General features: G+C 41.5%; 1 protein-coding gene across 3 annotated transcripts; it reads right to left on the bottom strand.

The window, feature by feature from the left end:
• Positions 1-3006: 3006 nt before the first annotated feature.
• LOC117397455 (beta-galactosidase-1-like protein 2) lies at positions 3007-20627 on the bottom strand. 3 transcript variants are annotated; one of them, XM_034913234.2, is made up of 20 exons: positions 20559-20627; positions 19436-19550; positions 17928-18125; positions 17644-17712; positions 16294-16389; positions 15167-15275; positions 14469-14561; positions 13128-13209; positions 12374-12438; positions 10920-11004; positions 10612-10749; positions 10098-10178; positions 8689-8795; positions 8045-8191; positions 7840-7911; positions 7357-7435; positions 7045-7132; positions 6835-6946; positions 5180-5296; positions 3007-4833 (listed from the first exon to the last, which is right to left on the bottom strand). In XM_034913234.2, exons 2-20 carry the CDS (start codon positions 19519-19521, stop codon positions 4747-4749), a joined length of 1911 nt encoding a protein of 636 aa, XP_034769125.2. In that variant the 5' UTR covers positions 19522-19550; positions 20559-20627; the 3' UTR covers positions 3007-4746. The 3 variants fall into 3 exon arrangements, with proteins under 3 accessions (XP_034769125.2, XP_058865834.1, XP_058865833.1); XM_059009851.1 differs by lacking the exon at positions 20559-20627 and adding an exon at positions 20122-20415; XM_059009850.1 differs by lacking the exon at positions 20559-20627 and having other exon boundaries at positions 19436-20028.
• Between the last annotated feature and the right edge of the window lie 108 nt (positions 20628-20735).

Genomic DNA, 20735 nt, shown 5'->3' on the forward strand with positions numbered 1-20735 from the left:
AATGGGCGGCTGGCATTCCAATCAGGAGACGAGGCTGCAGAGGGCCAATAGGAAACAGGTGCAAACCACCTGGGAGCGAAAGGATGATCCTGTGTGATTCTGCCATCCAAAAGAGGATAGGAGCATTTAAAAGGGCTCAAAAGTAACGCCCAGACAGAAACAAAGCAAAGCAGCAAAGACACCCCACCCCATCCCCCCCCCAGAGGAAAACAAACTGAACAGGAAGGGCAACCAATAGCCTCTCGTTTCTACAAATGGATATAAAAGGGAAGGATTATCTGAATTTTACATACCTCTTTTTGCATTATGCCTGCTTTTGATTTGTTTAATGTTTACATGCATATTACTACGACTACTACTACTACTACTGCTACTGACTGTGCCCCCTGTGTTCACTGAAATGTCTGGCCCTGGAGATTCACAATCACTTTAGGAAATGTCATGAAGTGTGTAGCGCTGGTTACCTCTCCTTTCTCAAAGAGTAGCCCAATCGCAGGCATTTTGTAATCCTGAAATCCTGTGAAAGCACTTACAAGCTACTTATACATCAAAGCAGTGTTATTAAACCTGCCAGCATTTACCTCTAATAGGTTAGTCTGTAAATAATTAGAAAGTGGGAAACAATATCCTATTTTGTGGCATTCGAGCTAATATTTTAATCCGATAACTATTTAAATTGTATATAGACAAAGAGTATGTATTATTTCAAGATGTTCGGAGTAGCATTTTCTTTTTTTCAGGATGCAAAATGTTTCGTTTATCACTTTGACCAACACAATTTCAACACTGTGGGTTTAACTACAGAGGTGTTTTATTTTTATGTAACTGTCTGACATTAAATCCATTCATTCCAGCTAAGATCATAGAGTGGGAATTCACGTTATACAATGGACCAGCCCCAATAATCCTAGCCACACTGCAGCAGCTCAATAATGCATGGCTAACACATGCTGAAACCTTGTGACTGCCATTCCACTCCAGGTTTAACAGATAAAAGGAGATCATGAACTGCTTCAGGGTCTGGATGGAGGCTTAACTGGTTCGATTAAACAATTTAGAATAGGGTTGGAACAAAGACCAGGAGTGGAAGACACAACTTTGGCCACCCTTGACCAAGGTCTAAAGATTAGACTCTAAAGCAGGGCCGGTGTCCTCCTGGTCTTTGTTCCAACTGTGCTCTAAATGACTTAATTAGACCAATAATTGGTCCAATTAAGTAATTTAGGGCCAAGTTGGAACAAAAGCCAGGAGGGACCCCAGCCCTCCAGGACTGGAATTGCCCACCCCAGCTCTAAAGAGTCAACCTTTTTCATAAACCACAGGTGGCCAACGTTGTTTCCTCCAGTCCTGGTCTTTGTTCCAACCCTGTTCTAAATTGTTTCACTGAACCAATTAAACCGCCATCCAGACCCTGAAGTCGCTCGTGATCTCATTTTACCTGTTGAACCTAGAGTTGTTATGTTAAAATCGTGAAATACCTATTTCAGACAGTGAAATGTGTATCTCCCATTACAGTCCCAAAACAACAGCAGCTTCAAATGTGTTTACAAGGTTTCAGAAAGGTGTGATCATGGACGTATGGTTTCAATTGAATGGAACATTTCTTCATTCACAGACTGTTGTCTCCGTGTCTTTTGTTCATTTGAGACTGCTGATCTTTCTCCACTGGTTTGATCCCCAAGGCAGGCGCTAATAATCAAGTGTTTAACGCTGTGAAGTATGAAAGAGATGCCAGCTAAGGGGTCTTCAATGTGGAGACACTGCTGAACACCTGGGTAGATTAACATTGTGTTGTATTCCTGTCCGTTACTGGACTCTGTTACACACTTCATGACTTTAAGAGAGATTCCAACTAAACTTGAAAAAAAAAGAAGCACAATTTTAAGAAAATAACTGATTGTATTAACCTGAGCAGCACATTAAAATATGTTTTGGCTTGAAATCTCCCCCCCCCCCCCCCTTTCCCCAAGGCCACCTTTCATCTTAATCTTGTTACATTGATTTGATTGTATTACTTAACTGTACTTACTTTAGCAGTGCAGTGTCTGTGTATGGAGGTCAATGGTACAGAACGTTGTGTTACAGTGAGCACCCACCTGAATATGAACAGGAAGAGGCAGTCGTTTGTCTTACACTGGCTTAACTTCAAAGGGAGGTGATCGAAATTGCCGCTGTGGCCAAGTACCCATTGTTAAACAATGGGTACAGTATTAACAGCAGATGGTGCGTCCCTAATATAGGACGCACACCATTAACTTACATCAGTGCATTTAGTAACTAGATTGCACTTAGAACTAGACAATGATTCTACTGTACAGCAAGGACATATTTTAATGCCTCTCTGGGTGTTAAAACCAAATGACTGAATGGCAATTATTTTGCCTTAGCCGTGAGTTTCCATCTCCGCGGCTTCATGTATCAGTGCTGCCCCCTAGCAGCAGACTGGGGAATTGATTGAGTTCAAGCTCTATTAGGCTGCAGAGGCCTGCTGAAAAGCCAGCATCTCCCTTTTCAAAGTACAGTGTAACCCGACTGACTGCTCACTAATCAGTCAGCTGCTTACTTTACCTGTTATTAACACCGTGTCCAGACGCCACACATCACCCCTTAATACAATCTGATCTGCTCCACGGTGGTCCAGGGCATATTCCCAACACTGTTTCCCACAGTGAAGGCATAGCAAAGTGTAATAAAGCACAGTGAAAGCATGGTGACGCATAAGTAAGCATTGTAGCGAATAGTGTGGTACGGTAGAGCACATTATTAAACATGGCAAACCAGGGTAAACTTTGTGAAACGTGTAGTTAAGCAAAGGAAGGAAAAGCATGGTAAACGCATGCAAAAATACTGGGCAAAAATACAGTGGTGAGCTTGTATAAGAGATAGAGGGAAATGTAAACTTGCACAAAATAGCAACCTAGCGTTCTGTGTCTTATTACACAAGTACAAGGTTACATTTGATTTGGGTGCGTTATTTAAAAGGGTAGTTTTTTTTATTTCCCCCCCCCCCCCCCCCCCCCCACTTAATACGTAAGTGACTTAAGTTGATCTCCCCTCTTTTCCTGTATACTTTACATGCAGTTCTGGAACTGAAACAACAGAGGGTGCTATTGTACCAGCATTCCGATGATGAGTTTATTTTACAATCAAAAGAACTGAAAGCAGTGGTTCAATTTCATTACATTGCATCCGATTCTATATATATTTTTGTGTATCCCGGAGTCCTGCACACGTTTGCTCCTCTGCAGTTGAACTGTCACCTCTGTCTCAATGGAAACAGCACTTTCTGCATGCTATTACACAAAAGATTCTCCTTCATGGCTCCATTTTAGTAAAGAATTGAAATACCGAAATTAAAAAAAAAATCTCTTTGTTGTTACAAACCGAGTTGTCTTCTGAACTCATTTTAAAGCAAGCTTAAAACTGCAGAACCAAATTCTGACAGCCACAAAAATGTGATAAACACACTCAGCACTTTCTATAACAACTGGACACGCGATTCTCAATGGCACAGCAAAACGTTTCTGTACTAAGGGTAATTGTGTATGGAAATTCATAGAAACAAGAACTTTTGTTAACGTCAAAGGCCCGGAGTAGCTTGGCAGTAACACACAGGTCAGAATGTAATCATTTCATGAATTAATATCAAATAACAGATGGGCAAAACCGCGGGCATTTGTCTGCTTCGCTTAGTTTCTTGTAGGTTTTAGGATTAGAAGTAAAAAAATAAAGAAAGACATTAGATTTTAAAAAAAAAAGATTTTTAATGGTAGCACAAAGATAAATAAAGAACACATTTTCATGTTTTTTTCCTCCATTTTAACTCCTATAATTTTTTTTTCTTCAAATAAATAACATATGTTGAAATTATTTTAAACAGATTTGAATCTCAATTCATTCTTTAATTGGACTCCAACAAACGTGAGCTCGTTTGGTCATCACTATTATACAAGTGGTTTAGTACTTGTACAGCTAACTCAAAAGCTCCATTTATTAAAATGCTTGCAGGGTTAACTCTAGTTTTTAACTTTTTCAACACTGCAGGCTCTACAGCTCTGGCCAAAAGTTTTGCTTTGCCGAAAATTTTAGGATTGGGACATAATAAAAAAATTAAAATAAACTACATGAACATAATTTAGATCTTTGATTTAGCATTGTGTAATCAAAGAAACTACAAAATGATATCGCAAGAGTCTACCGGAAGCCATAATAGTAGTACAGTATTTCATGTTAGATTTCGAAATGTCATTTTTCAACTGCTGTCAGTTTTTCGTTAAGTATATGGAAAACTACAAAGCAGCATGTATTTCAATATGTTAAGGTAACATTATTCAGCAGGTTTCATTTCGACTTTATGTTAATAATATGGGGTGATGCAAAATGGCCATCGCGGTCGATCTCAGTCCATTCTTTTGTCCTTTTCATTAGAGTACACAAACTGTTCAATTAGTTCTCCTAGTGCCGTCCTTCTGTAATGTTAGGGTGCGGGAGGAGTTCGTGCATTTCTTATAAAAGGCCTTCATGCTCCCCATTTATGGTTCCTGCCACTTTACAGTGACATACAAAGTCAGGGTGATTTTTATAAATGAATAGCAGTTTAAGGGTCTGTCTTCACAGGGTCAGATACCTCATTAATGTTCTCTCTCATTTTAGGCATTTCTAAAATCGCTTCGCGTGAGCGTAGGCCGGTGTTTCCAATCAGTAAAGTACAACAAAGACCCGACGTGGAATTGAAACGACTCCTCTTCACTCCACATCGACGGCCATGCCCAGATCAGGAGCGTTTACAAAATGAATCGTTTTCTCTGCTTCTTGTTCTTCAAAGACAATAACCTAAAAAAAAAAAGAATATTCACCTTCATACTGCGTTACAATGTGCATACATACAGGCTTATTTTGAACTCTGTATTGTTTTTTTTTTTAATACATGTTATTACATATTTGTCCCTTTTCTATACTGTATCAGGTGTAGGGACTTCATGTAATCATTTTTATCAGCAAAACAAAAACACCATTTGAAAAGTTATGCAAGAACAGAAGTAAACGCAGACCAGGGAATTGTAAATTAAACACCAACGTGGAACACTGTGTTTTAATGAACACTGTGCTGGTTAAGGATGTACATTTGGGCAGGCGTTTCCATGGATGGATAGATATGAAAGCAGTGTGTCTGTTGTACCTCATTGATGCCAGTGTGAAGCCAGGGCGCTGGCAGATAGAGGGTTTGCTGTGGACCGATGGACCAGTATCTTCCAAGATTCTGCCCATTTATGAACACCACGCCTTTTGACCAACCCTGCAAGCAGTAGCAACAAGGGACGTTAGTGTACAATACAATCTGTCAGATCCAGCCCTTCAAGAAACTGGCATTCTGTAGAATTCAGCAGCATTTGCTCCCCTCTACAATCCCTATTGAAATGAATGGTGTGCTCCCCTCTACAATCCCTATTGAAATGAATGGTGTGCTCCCCTCGACAATCCCTATTGAAATGAATGGTGTGCTCCCCTCTACAATCCCTATTGAAATGAATGGTGTGCTCCCCTCTACAATCCCTATTGAAATGAATGGTGTGCTCCCCTCGACAATCCCTATTGAAATGAATGGTGTGCTCCCCTCGACAATCCCTATTGAAATGAATGGTGTGCTCCCCTCTACAATCCCTATTGAAATGAATGGTGTGCTCCCCTCGACAATCCCTATTGAAATGAATGGTGTGCTCCCCTACAATCCGCAGCCTCTCTATTCTGGAACTCGTGTGATTCGCAAGTCTTGTCTGCTTAAAATAAATGGAAATCCGACTGTGAAGTCACATGGTTTTTCTCTTAAGTATGTTGTGTGGAAAAAGTGCACTGAAATGAATACAATCCTTGAATTACTGGGTATGCCAGTCAATGTCGGATTAGACAGGTGTTACTGTAACTGACAAAGGTTCTGAACTCGAACGAGGAATAAAAACTGGAATACTGCACTGTGACAGGCTGACCGGGGTAAGGAGACTCAGAGTCAGGATGTGCAGGGAAAATAAAAGACTTTTAAATAAACAAAATACACAAAACAAATGGCACGATGGCCAACCAAAAAGACAAACACAAAAACAGGCTCTAAACAAACTATACCAAAAATAACCACTCACTCACTCACTCACTCACTCACTCACTCACTCACTCACTCACTCACTCACTCACTCACTCACTCACTCACTCACTCACTCACTCACTCACTCACTCACTCACTCACTCACTCACTCACTCACTCACTCACTCACTCACTCACTCACTCACCAACTAACATACCCAACCACTCCCTTTTATCAGGTGCCTGGGCTAATTGGGCAATTCGCACCTCATTGCCCAGGCACATTCCGCACATTCCACACATTCCTCACACAAACTCACTGAACCACACCCCAAACTCACTCTAAACAATACAAAAAACACAAAACCACCACAAAATAGGCTGCACCCCATCACACGCACCAACAGTCACCTAGAACAGCAAGACAAAGCGATATCATTATTATTCCATTTCTTTGCTCCTTTGTCTTAAAGCCGAGGTAAAAGTTTCCCATAGTAACAGCATAGCAAAGTGTAATAAAGCACAGTGAAAGCATAGGCAAGCAAGGTATGGTAAAACATATTAATAAGCATGGCAAACCAGGGTAAACTATGGGAAATGCATAGTAAAGCCATGGGAAAAGCGTGGTCAAACTGCACATATACTGTACAGAAATAACAAAGGCAAACCACTACTGAGACGAGACACTTTTTGAAACACTTCCGACATTCAAGACGACACAAAATGATTTAGAGATTTAAATCAAAGAGCTTCCTCACCGGCAGTTTTACAAACGTGTCTCCAGGATAACCATCCACGAACAGCATTCCTCGAAAGAACCCTGGGACAGCGGGCTTGTCCGGGACCTCCTTCCAGCGGGAGTATTTCAGTCTAAAACACGGAAGCAGACTTGATTAGCGATCGCCACAACGGCTGTCTCCACACAAAAACAGAGATCCAAACTGAAAGGGAAGTTTGAGAAGTCTCACCGCTCCATAAAGCGTGGTTTCATATCCAAGCTGTATATAATAAAGTTTTTTAAAGGAGTTCCGTTGAGGAGAATGTCACCAACTAGACCTAAAACAAACAGAAAACCAGAAAGAATTTTTTATGTCAGATTGTTGCATAATTCCAACCCCCTAAAGGAAACAACACAAATCCCTTTACAAGTATCAGTAAAATTGCATCTCAATTGTCATTAATTCTCCCCAATAGACAAGCAAGCATTCTGAGCAGGACACTTTAGAAACAGCGTATGAAATGCTTGTGGAAAGGAGTTGTTTTGTCCGGCCCTGCCTAACCTTTCCGCTGGTTGTTCAGTGTCTTTCCATAGTTCACTCTCCCACAGTTTTCTACAAGCAAACTCAGCTTTCGGTTACCCTGCAAGAAAATAATTAATACCTTTATAAAGACTATGTCGTTTTTATTCCAGTTATTATACATTCATGAAACTATTGCCAACTGTTGTTGACATTACTGCATTATTCATGTAAACAGACTTAAAAACAAACCATTCAATAAACAGTTATAAATAGGGCCCAATGTAACAAACTACTGTTTATAAATATACCCATGGTATATTATGGAGTGTTTAATAGTTGGTTTAGTAGTGAGTTGTTTGCTTCGATATTTTGAAAAGATAGAAGAAGCAGAGTAAATGACTGGATTGAAAAGGCTTGAGAGGTTTGAGGCGATTTTAAAAACCACACTGGATCTCAATCCAAAGATGGGGCGCCCAGGGTGACATTCTGGGCTTTCCAAGAGAGCAGTGAGCAGGACCTCACCTTTCCCTCCGGCACAGCCAGCTCCAGATGCTTATACTTCAAAACCCCAATAAAGCTTGAATCGACAAACACCTGGAACAAATGAACAGCCGGGTAAAGCCAGTGGACTTATTTAAGAAAGCACGTCCCTGCTTGTTGAAGAAAAATGACCACATCTGCATGGTGAATTACATGAGGGAAGCAAGCAATGGCTTGGGTAGCTTACCAGGGCTCTGTCGCGAACCTTGTCATTGGAGTGAAGCGTGCCTCCGCTGGGGATGGTGGTCTCATACAGAGTGTACCCATACGACTGCCCGTTACCGTTATTGACAGGCAGGTTCTCCATGTTAACGGGGCTCTCCGACTTGAATGGCTAGGGCAGACAGAGAAGACTCTCATCTAAACGCCATGGTCTTTGTGTAGCAGGGTTATGCAAACCAAACACCTAACAGTAAACGCCTCTGCGGTATATGAAAAAGGAATTCTGAACCACACTGATTTCTCCCTGTGGGACAGGGCATAGAATCCATACAGAAACTCAAGACTGGGTTTATTTGCCTGGTCCCGGAGGTGTCCACACGCACAGGTGCTGAAGCTGAGTTAGGGAACAGGCATCTGAGAAATGTTATGCACTTAAAAAGGGATCATTTGAACTAAATCAACACTGTACTGATATTTCATTTCTTATGTAATTTACTGCAAGCATGGTAAATACTGATCTTGGCAGAAACGACAGCAGAGAATCACACACCACACGTCACAGAATATTAAACAGGTAAGTCGTTGAATATTCGCATAATATAAGAAGACACGTCAGCATCCAATTATGAGACGTGATCTCGGATTCCCGCACAGAATGTCTTTCCCTACCTCGCCAGCCAACTGCAGAGCCTCCCACAGGGGCATGTACTGATACACAGTGGAGGCATCATAGGACATCTTTGGAAATAAGGCAGGCACATCAGGAAGACTTTCACCTGAAAGAAATGTATTTATTTAGAGCGAATAGAACATGTTATGCTAGTAACTAGCTATACTGCACAATTCAGAATATATATATCAAAAGAGCCAACTTCCCCACGTTTCGGTATGTTTAACATACCTTTGACAAACAGTGGAGGTACTTCTAGGCTTTTGAAGCCATGGTAACCACACTCGCTTATTTCTATTTAAGTCTATTCATTTGCTTGTGATGTCATTTACTACAGATCTAATCAAATTTCATACAATTCCACCCCCAAGACAAATGCAGTTTTTGTATGCGTTTTGTGCATAATTGCTTGCTTCAAATCTACTGTTTTCTATTTTGTAACAAGATCATCTCTTTTTTTTTGGTTTAAAGATTGAAATTAAAATACGTGCAATTAAAGACTGAACAATGAAGGGCTTCTATTTAGTGGATATGCCTCAGAGTGTTTCATATCTTAACAGTTTGTATGTAAAACTTCACCCTCTAGTGTTTGCAATCCCTCCTCTCTGCTTCAGGGCACACTAAGCGCATTAAGTGAAGAAATTAGATAATTATTTTGTCTGAGGGATTTAAAACAAAAGAAACACCAGGTTTGATGTATACTTAACCACAGCCTAATGATACAGGGAGTGAATTAAAAACGCTGCCAGTGAAATATGGGTTTCATTTATCTCTGGGCCTCAAGACACCTTTAAAAAGGTTTAATTGATTGCATAAATATTTTAAAAACCTCAGACTGTATCAGCAAACCTATTGGCTAAGGCAGTGCCTCCCATGACCACAAAACCAGCCAACAGTCACTCGGTCAATAATGAAAGAACTATTGCCCTCTGACATCACTCAGTAATAGTCAAATAGCTACTGCCCTCTGACATCACTCAGTAATAGTCAAATAGCTACTGCCCTCTGACATCACTCAGTAATAGTCAAATAGCTACTGCCCTCTGACATCACTCAGTAATAGTCAAATAACTAATGCCCTCTGACATCACAGGTTTAATATTGACTGGAGTATTATATCACAGTGACAGCTATTGCCTAGAAGGTTGTAAAAGTGCCATACTGTACTGGCTTATATTCTCCCAACAACACAGCCTCAGCTGGCTTATCTGTCCACCAGCACAGAGTACAGAGACAACGTGTACGATCATCTGCTTAGATTTACACAAAACCGTTCATCAACTACACAGTCTGGCTCGCTAACCACCCGACGCGTTTGCGTTGCTGCAGAACTTCGCTTCTCTGAAAATAAAACCCTCTGAATAATGTATTCACGGTGTCGGATCACGTGGAGAAAGCCGACGCTTACCGTGGTACTTGCTGAAAACCTCCCTGAGAAGGAGGTACTTTGCAGTATAATCCCCGGATTCTGATAAGGGGGCGTCGTAATCTGCAGGATAAAAACACCCTGACAGTAAGAGAGAGCCGCACATCCCACACGAAGCAGACATGCTGCTCAGTCTGGGTCCAGGAGGTGGGGCCCAAACCCAGTCTTCATAATCCGACGCTGAGTGCAGATTCAGGGGACAGGTTCAAACAGCAGGTTCAGCAGACGGGAAATGGCCAAGTCTGGTCAGCTTGTGCCTTTCACAGCACAGTGTGCCGTAGTTTTTACAACATGTAGTTAAATAAGAATAATTATACATTATAGGTCATTTTAATGCAAGCCATCTAAAACAAAGTATCCAACCCAGAGAAATGTAAAACGGCCATATCACATCAGTATCAAAGCCTACTCTATATTATGTACATTTATCATAAAGGGCTGTTCTATGTGCTTCAGCATGTTGTTCACAAGTGCAGCAAAAAAAGAGGCTACTTGCCATAGCTGGTGACGTCAGCTTTGTAGGAATGCATTTCCAACGCCCCGTTCATGAAACCGAAGTTGGTGCCCCCGTGGAACATATAGAGGTTGATAGACAGCCCCTTCTGGAGAATCTCCATGACAACGCTCGCCATGTCTGTGGGGTAGAAGGGAGAGCTCTGTGTGTGTGTGTGTGTGTGTGAGATCGGCAAGGGGTTTTACTGAACACCGAGATCGGAACTCAGACACAGAGCTGATTGGAGAGCTCTTATCTTCTTCTGAAAGGAATGAGATTACATACATTCCTGACTGCTTTTAAACACTAACCTTCCGCGGTGAAGACGTGATGAAGGTCACCCCAAGTATCAAACCATCCGCTCCAAAACTCCATAACCATCTTGGGTTTCTGGGGCTAAAAAACAGCCACAGTAAAGGTCACATCATTACCGACGTAGCTGGACATCATGATAGAACAGCCAGGCTCTCACACACTGGAATTGAGCCCAGTGTGATCAAATATAAAACTTGCTTGCTATATACATTTATACCACTGGATGGCACCCTAAACTCAAGAGTAAAAAGGTTTTTACACAAAACCGCAGCACAGTTTTCTCTAGAAATAAACTAGCCAGACGTACAGTTCACAACCCTGTACAGCTCAAGTTGTTTCTTATTAGTTATACACATGTAAAATTGTAATCAGTGTTCAGTAGGAAAACATGTTTGCTCGTAGTGTATCAAGTGCTTACCCAATGCAGATGAAAGAACCATTGTCACTCATACATTCATTCCTTCATTAAGCTGTTTCATTTGTGTATATCTTAACCCTGTAATGCCCATTTCTGTATTGCGTATGACACAATGCTTAGTCAACCCTCTATATTATCACTCAAAGCCAGAGTTATATTTAAAAGCAATGTTGTGCAAATCCAGCGATCCTCCTAACTGCAGTGCTAACCAAGGAATATTCATGTTTTGGGGTTGCTCACTAATGATTGGTCAGCTGTCAGTGCTTTGACTTTCCCATTGGTTGCTAAAGCAGGGCCTTCAAGTGAGGCAGAGAATACCCTGGGAGATTTATGGCCCACCTCTGCTCACTCCTGATTGGTCGCCTGTCTAAAAAAAAAAAAAAAAAAAAAAAAAGGACATTCTTCACCTATTGATTAAACTCACTCAAGACCTTCAACTGAAACGGAGAATACCCTCAACTGTTGTTTTTCTAGCCTGTGGTCATTGTTTTAGACTTATGCGGCAGAAATGCAGATCTCTTAGTGGCTGATCACATCCCCTTCAGGAAACCCCTAGACTCTTAAAAAAAAACCTCTAGTAAACCCTGTAAGTCATCTTGGATAAAGGCGTCAGACAAATGAACAAATAATAATCAGAGTAGTATGTTTCATAGTATAAGCAAGCACACTGTACGCAAGTGAGTGAGGCAACGTAATGTCATTTGACTGATGGTTTACTTGGCAATGTCTGGTCAGCAGAGAATACCTTGAAGGTCCTGACGGCACGCCACTGCTCAAAGCCAACATTTTTCATATGCAGTACATTATATGTTGCCAGATAGGGGAAAAAAATCAAACAAAAAAAAAAAATATTGTACAAGAAACGGAATCTAGATATATAAATAAAAGTAGCTTTTCTCATTTGAAAAAGGGTTGGGCATTACAGAGTTAAATAACAGAGGCCTGTTCCCAATGACCACAGCAATCGCACACCAGACACTGCTGTGCACGTCCTGCGAGTGCGGTTTGCTCTCCTGCGTGGTTGTGCTTTACCTGTGAGGAGTCCAGGTGGCTGAGATGGAGATCCCTCAGTTTCTGCAGGTTGATGGTTGCCAGGGCTAGGAAAGAAGCCACAGGATTGTTAGCAGTGGAGCAAGAAGCAGCATCTCGCCCACTGGGTTTGTTTCCACATTCATTATTTGTATACAATCCATTATCTGACTTGAAAAACAGGTGTGGCGACACCGAAAAACAAAAACCTGTACAGAGACTGCCTTGACTGCTACAGCTAATACCGTGTACTGCACTTCTAGTATTGAGCATAGATTTATATATGCTGTGTAATGAAATTGTACATATTGTGGTGGGTATCTAATGTTGGCCTGATCTCTGCTCCTCTGTCCTATGATTGTTTTTTCACAGCTGGTAGGAGAGCACGGAGGATTCCAGTACTGACCTCTGTGTCAGGTCTTTAGCTCTTCATTACTCCCTGGGGGCTATGTTTTGTTCTGCCTGAAACAGTATCACATCAACCAGAACACCATAAACTACTGTCCTCTGGCATTAAACAGATCTAACTCGACTCCCCTTATAAAAGATTAATATTTTTGCAGTTTTCCTATAGATATGCTATCCATTTAGCCTGGTTTGCCATATTTATTAATCTGCTTTACCATACCTCGCTATGCTTTACCTTGCTTTCACTGTGCTTTGTTACACTGTGCTATGCTTTTACTGTGGGAAACTTTTACAAGGGAAGGGTCACTAGATAACTGTAGTTGTAAATGATTTGGGGTGTGTCCAGTACCTCCTTCGACGTTCCCTTTCTTCAAGCCGTCCACGTTGTCCGAGGTCATCAGTAGTTCCTCTATCCCTCTGGACAGCAGGGCCTGTGTGGAAGGATCACACACAGTCACAGAGTCATCTATTCACACACCTGATTCTACTAGAGCAGAGTCGAGGCTCTGAAGGAAGCATTGCTGAACACAGCTTCGTAACCCTGGCCTGCCCGCTGCTTTATCATGATGATGCAATACCTTGACAACCCTTTGTAGTGCCTTCCCTTCAGACTCACGTGGACATGCAATAGAACACAGTGTTACTGGCCTGGATCTTCCACCACCCTGGCTAAGTTGTTTGGAAAATGCTATAGTTATATATCTCAGTATAAGGGACACGCAGTGCGGAACAAAGTTAGTTAAGATTGTCAAAAACAGGTGTAGCTGTTAATAGCATAATGTGACCTTACTAAATTAAACGAGTCCTGCCTTTTAATTACAGAGCAAGGGTAAACTGGGCCCAGGGAACCTTATCTTCAGTAATGTTGGATGAATGTATAATATTAGCATTAGGCAATCTGAGATAAATAGGGGGAACCTGTTGTGTGGGTTGCAGGCCAGATCATACAAGGAATAGGGTTTATTGACATAAATACTTTCAATGTAAAATAAATACTTGGGGGGCTCTCTCTTTTTATAATGAACTCTCTCTCTGCAGGACAGCAGAGAGAGAGTCTCATCCTAATTTATGTTATTGAAATAATTCTCTCTCTCTCTCTCTCTCTCTCTCTCTCTCTCTCTCTCTCTCTCTCTCTCTCTCTCTCTCTCTCTCTCTCTCTCTCTCTCTCTCTCTCTCTCTCTCTCTCTCTCTCTCTCTCTCTCTCTCTCTCTCTCTCTCTCTCTCTCTCTCTCTCTCTCTCTCTCTCTCTCTCTCTCTCCCTCTCTCTCTCTCTCTCTCTCTCTCTCTCTCTCTCTCTCTCTACCATGGCTCTTCCCCCAGAGTGGTTGCAGCCCTGTCTGTAGAGACTCCTTTGCAGTGTTTCACTTGGACAGGTCTCATCTGGGTGAGTCATTATATAATGAGACTGTGTGACTGCGACTGAGCAAGACAAAGACTGAATTGTCTCCTATCAAATAACAAAGGTGATTAAAGGCTGAAGGAAATGGTTTGGAAACATGCCCCCCTGCTGTACCGCACTCTGTACAATGTAATTACGACAAAGGACTGCTTCAACCTGCTAGTCAAACAGAAGAGTCATGTTGCACGCTGAAATCCAGCAAGCAGTCTTCGCTGTTCAAAGTCCCTTGAATTGGGCTCTAGGTGATCCTCCCATGTAACTGGGAACAGAAAGAAGTAATCCAGTAAATACCTCTTTCATGTAGGGCATGTACTCTGTGTCCACAGCAAAGGAACCGTATTCATTCTCCACTTGCACTGCTATGATTGGACCGCCTTTCTTATACTGGGAGAAAAGAAGAACTTGTTAGATTGCACAACAGTTCATTTGTGTGTCAGTGTACAGCTATGAGTTATTTTAATCCAGTGTCTAAGATGCACTAACTAACCTCAGTATTTGCACTGACACAAAACAGAATTTGCCTAACCCAGAAGGAGACAGTACAAATATTCATCTCAGGTGTGGAAGCTTAACCACATGGAATAACTGGAAAAACTAATTAAAATCTACAACCAATGTATTCATACCAGGTGCCTACCACTGACTGACTGCACTTGACTAGAACAAAAAAAAAAAAACATGACTTCTAATGGCTTTTTTGCATGAAAACACAACACCTGTACCTGCATCAGGTGCTACCTTTGTTTACATGGGTTTACATAATGCTGGTGTACCCGCACAATATGCCTCTCTGCAGCGATCTCTCACAATTATAGAAATTGCCACCCTTGTTTATGCTATGGGATAAAGCAGGTAGTAAATTACTGCAAGTCCTTTATAGTCATTATAATCAATCTGTGGTGAGCACAGTATAGGAAGCTGGCACAAAGTGACAGGTATCAAATAATGAGAGAGCAGCGGTACTGCACGCTGTGATCCTCAGTGCTTACCTGTAGAGGGACGACTCTTGGGAGAAGCTGGCTGAAGAAAGCATCCACAGCCTGGGTAAACCCCTTGTAGGTAGACCTCAGCTGCATGGCCGGATCTCGGTACAGCCAGCTACAGCACAGAGCAGGAAGAGTCCCAGGGTTAGGAGGTGCAGAAATACTCAAAGAAACTACTAACATCTTAGAGGATTTATATATTTGTATTCGGGGTTATACTCTTGACATTGATCACAGCCGTTTGCTAGTGAAATTGTACTGAAAGACGATTATAAGTGATAACTGTTTCTCGCACCATTTCTAGACACCACACTCAGGTAGACAAGATCAATCACTACATTCTTTTTAAAATCACTCGCTTTACTGGGTGATCTACTTGGAAGCCTTTTTAGTTGTTTGTTTTTTTTCTAAACAGAAAGAGGCGCTTGTGTCCCAGTTTGTATGGGTGCTCTGCATTCCGCTAGCACACTTAAGTCTCTCTTGTTGAAGATTTGATTTTGCTTGGAATGCAGGAGCACATGCGGAAGACGGGGACAGCATTGCTTCCAACAACACTGTGCTCTTTCTCCTACTGGAATCCTAGCCTGAAAAAATAATATGAAACGCATGGAAGCTTGTGAACTAACAAGGTGCGAAACTCAACAATTAACATTGGTATTACAAAAGCAATTCAGAACTGCAGGCCAGATTAATCAAGGTCTTTGGGGATCTAAATGAAACACAACTAAAAACAGGTTTGACAAACTTTTTTTATTTATTTATGTTTTCTATTTTGGCAACATTAATATTATATTCCCTGTCATAAAGAAGTTTGCAACTTACATTTGTACTAACTTCTGTTGTATTGTTACGTTAAATCTAGATGTGTTTGAAGATACTGAGTAAGACATCTAGTCGAAACGCTGGCCATTGAGTTTATTACGTTTCTTTCAGCACTGTTGAGTGTTTCATAGTCAAAGGTAACATTTGAAATCTCCTGCTCCTTATATCTCTTAGTTAACAGTTAAGGAACTCAGCTGGGTTTGCTTACTGATACAGTAGAGATACTATAATACCACTGAAGAAAGTATCAACTGAAGGGAAGGAACAATTCACGGCAAAGCGACCAGCAATTTCAAAAAGTGCAACCCTACCTGGGCAGCCCACCCAGGTCCCATTCTGCACAAATGTAGGGTCCTGGCCGAAGAATCACCCACAGACCCAGCTCACCAGCCAGCTTAATATAGGCCCTGCGGTACGAAAACACAGACACATACACAAGACGTTCACTGCGCCAAGCTTCCTTTTCTTTCTACACAGCTAAAGAAGGGCTTTTGTCTGAAATGTCTTGAAATAAATGATTTTTGAATCATTGCATCCCAAAAAAACTTTTCATTTTTTCAATATATATATTACTGTAAAAGTCAAAATATTGGCCAATATTAAGATTTACCGGTAAATGTCCAAAAAAAAAAACAACTTTTGACATTTACAGGTAAATCTCAAGAATAACTAAGTGGCTTTGGCTAATGACCAAATGTTTTTTTTTATCATCGCTGTCACGCATTTCTGTAGTCAACAAGACACAGGAATTGTTTCTACCAGCTGCTTTCTGGTGGGCAAGGGTTCAAACGATGTATGTGCAACAAAACCTCTCAATTGTGCATCACTGCAAGCTCATTAATGATTATTTTGCCAATGGAAAATGTGTCTGCAGAAATACATATATTGTTCGACATTAATGATTATTTTGTTAATTGACCATTTACATGCAGGAGTAAATGTCTGAAAAGCAATCATTTTTCTTCATAATGTCAGATATTTACCACCAGATTTGGTTGGTATTTACCAATGAAATTTAAGATTGACCAGATTATCACTTTTACTGCAATGACTGAGATACAGAGGCATGCTGACGACTGGATAGTCCCCCTGGTCCATTAAGACTGGGTAGTCTTGCTTGTGTTGTCTAGCGAGGGATTCTGTCACCTAGATACAGCTCCTAAGAGGTGCAGAATGGCTAGCTGCAGGGTCCCAGGAGGTTATGCAAATCACATTGGAAAAACAAGAGAACACGTCCTGGAAAATAGTAGAACCCTTTCCTGTGTTTTGCTTTTGAAACCCTAACAGCAACTGTTTAGATCCAGCAGCGTTGGCACTCTGTGAAGCATGCTGGCTCATGTACAGCTCCCTTTTAGAAATACGGGTACAGATCTTTCAATAGGATAAACAGAAAATGTGCTGGTTGTGCACGGTGTATGATCTGACTTTCAACAACATTAAATCCAATGTGTACGGTGCTCCTGATCAAACTTGGATCTTAAAAAGGATAACCTCATAAGACCCTTTTTTTCTGGAATTCTTTCATTTTTCTAGCAGCTAACTTAACTGAAACGTTTACTGAGCGCATCAACTAAAAGGAGCAATTGGTTTCTATGAAGTGCAATAACGAGGTGTTGCTCATTGTATATTGTGTACAATCCTGTGTTGGGGGTCATACTCACTCTAAATCCAGGTTGCCTTTGAAATTGAAGGTTCCCCTTTCTGGTTCATGCAGATTCCACGGCACATACCTACAAATCAAATAACAGGTTATTCTGAAGTGTGTCTGTAGCTTCACGGAGGAGAATCTATAGCGTGCTACACCCTCCAGGTCTAAAACGCATTCCAGACACATTGAGCAGACAGGAGACTAGCTAGTAGTTCTAACAATAACGACAGCAGAAGAAACTGTAAAAAGGAACGACCTTAAATGGATATTACCGTTTTAAAAAACAGTTACACTTACGTGGTCAGTGTGTTGAGTCCACAAGCCTTCATCTTCAGCAGACGGTCCCTCCAGTATTCCCGCGGCACCCGGAAGTAGTGAATGGATCCCCCCAGGATTCTGAACACTTCTCCTCCCAGCTGAAACTCGGGGGAGTCAGCCTGCAGCCCCACCATCCTGCTCCTCAGGGTGCCGGGTTCCATGTCATGCCAGTTAAACCTGGGTCCCACAGACAGGCGTTTTAAAGCACGGGCGTATCGAAGCTTGGCTAGACAGCGGCGTAGTCGGCACATGGCTTATTAAATATTACTTCCGTCTCTCTTCTTACTCCTTACCAGGTTCCTGGTGGAAGGATGTCTTACGAATGCAGCCTGGGCATGCTCAGTGGTTAAACAAATACACTGTGAATCAGAAACCTCTAGACTGGGATTGTTTAAGGATCACTAAAGCTAGTCTTGTAAGCACACTTAGTACAGCCTGTCTTCAAGCATTTAGTACAAGTCCCAGTGCTAAATAACTGTGCTTGCTCTGTGTGATCTTTCAGTTGCAACAGCATGCTTTTATGTACTGAGCAGGCATTTAATGACACAAAGAGTGCCTTAGCATTTACTGTTTACTGTTACATCACAAGACAAAAAAAAATGCTGACTTGCACCTGTTCTATTGCAATACACAGCACACATATACACGGGTCACCAACTGTACTCATCCAGCCTACACACAGTGCAGTACAGAGCATTTGGGAACCTTTATGAGGTTCATTGCACTCCAAAATTCTTCTCTTTATCATTGCAGTGTGGCTCACCATACAATATGGAGTGGATCTCTCTCCTACTGTACAGTGCGAGAGTAGCACACCACTGGCGACTATATCAGGCCAAAACAGCTTGCCGTACATAAGGGATGTCCTTCAGTTTGCGCAGGGCTGGTGTCACTTGGCAATACCACAGGTCGGTTTCACTGCTAATGTTAACTAATGTAAGGTGAGCGACGCTGCGGTACAGGTGGGGCTGTAGGATCGCAGGCAGCGAGTGTTACTGTACAGCGGGTGTTTACTGTCCTATGCCGGCTGTTACTGTGAGTGAAACACCAACTCATACAAAGCCTAGGATGGAATGCTGCACTCGCATTAGCTCACAAAGCTGCTCTGGCAATAGTTGCAAGACGTTAGTGTCAGTAAATCACATAGTTTAATTTGCCATTGCATTTCACTCCAATATTTTAAAAAAAAAAAACAGCACAATGTATCGCGCATACGTAGTAAACTTTAGGGGGGAAATTACGCCACAACAACACTATTACAACTAAGGCTTGCAAAAGGTGTCAGTTATGGGCGTTTAAAGTGTGGATGTTATCAGGAAAAAGATTATAAATATATTTGACGTATTTGCGTCTCCGTTGAAGTCACACACTCGCGTTGAACTATACAGAACTTCTACAAGCAATAAGACCTCATGCAATTCGAGAAGCTAGGACTGTAGTCTCTGTTATAACATCAGCAGCGGTAATGTTTGGGTTGTTCTCCTTACCTTCTGTATAATATTACTGCCAACAAGATCAGACCACCAATGGCAAGTCTCCTTCGGTGTGCGCTCCTTAGACTGAGAATTAACATCGATAAACAGCTTTTTTTTCCCCCTAAATCTGGTGACAAAAAAATGATGCCGTTTAAAAAGCCACACACTGCTGTAACACACAACATAGGCGCTGTACTGTTGTTGTACAGTATTTTGTTGCAAGAGAATTGCCCCGCCCCAAAACCTTGAGTACTTGGAAGAGATTATACTGTGGAAGAGCGAGGATATGCATTTCTATGGTGGCGTAAATAGGAGTGTGTTTTAGGTTCACGCACCTTTTTTGAGACAATGCTAACAAATGCAATCTCGTATACGTATAAACCCGTATACTGTGCAATGCATGGTAGTGCAAGTCGGCGCTGCTTATCGGGACGCCTCGGGAGAAGTGAAAATATCTCGAATAAGAGGTCGTCCCAATTAAACGAGAGGCATTTGAGGCGAACTTATAGTCACACTATTTGGTTTGTAAATAAAAAATAATAATAATTAAATCACAACGCATTATTATTAAATTTGTATAATACTAGATTTATTATTATTATTATTATTATTATTATTCCTAAACAAAATTAATTGCTTTTTTATTTCTACGTGGAATGAAAAATAATTAAATCCCATCTTATCTCAAGGCGAGGCACCTGCGATGCTGGCACGACAGCTTTAATATTTGCAACAGCAGCCTGAGAATCACAAGAGACTCCAGCTCCTTCAGGCGTTCAACGACAATGACGCAATTTACGAACGCCACAACATAATCACGTGCTCACGTACTGACCGCCACCTCCTTGCTCTTAAAAGCAATCTCTGCTGATCATTTGAAAATACTGTATCCCAAATTAAACGCAATTACTCCACAATTACACGACATAATAGCATTGGGAAGAACCGTCTCCCAGAGTTGCATCCCATGCAATCCCCGATTAGGCGGCGCCGACTTTACTGTGATTTCATCCTACTTTTATGTTTAATATAACTGCTTTATGATACTTTTACTTCTGTTTTTACCCCTAATATATTTCCCAGGTATTCATTTTTACCATCAGGCAAGAATAATTAAAGTTTTCAATGAACACACTTGTATTTTTTCATCTTATAGCAGAGAGATTTGAACCGTAAGTGCTACTGAGTAGTACCGATCACATGACCACAGCTACTACCCTCACACGTGACGGTGTATTTCGGCTTCAAACCGAAGGAGGAATCAGGAAAAGGGTGAAATCAGAGGACCCGCCTTCCTGACGTGCTGGTTGGA

The sequence above is a fragment of the Acipenser ruthenus genome, chromosome 39 (genome assembly GCF_902713425.1).
Source record: "Acipenser ruthenus chromosome 39, fAciRut3.2 maternal haplotype, whole genome shotgun sequence".
NCBI lineage: Eukaryota > Metazoa > Chordata > Actinopteri > Acipenseriformes > Acipenseridae > Acipenser > Acipenser ruthenus.

Excerpts from the sequence above, each read along its gene's own strand:
- LOC117397455 (XM_059009850.1), bottom strand. The coding sequence starts at position 19,608 with ATGTTGTGTGTTACAGCAGTGTGTGGCTTTTTAAACGGCATCATTTTT. Across the intron at positions 10,179-10,611 it reads AGCTGACGTCACCAGCTATG|ATTACGACGCCCCCTTATCA; the intron begins GCAAGTAGCCTC and ends TTTATCCTGCAG. Across the intron at positions 8,796-10,097 it reads GGTTTTCAGCAAGTACCACG|GTGAAAGTCTTCCTGATGTG; the intron begins GTAAGCGTCGGC and ends CATTTCTTTCAG.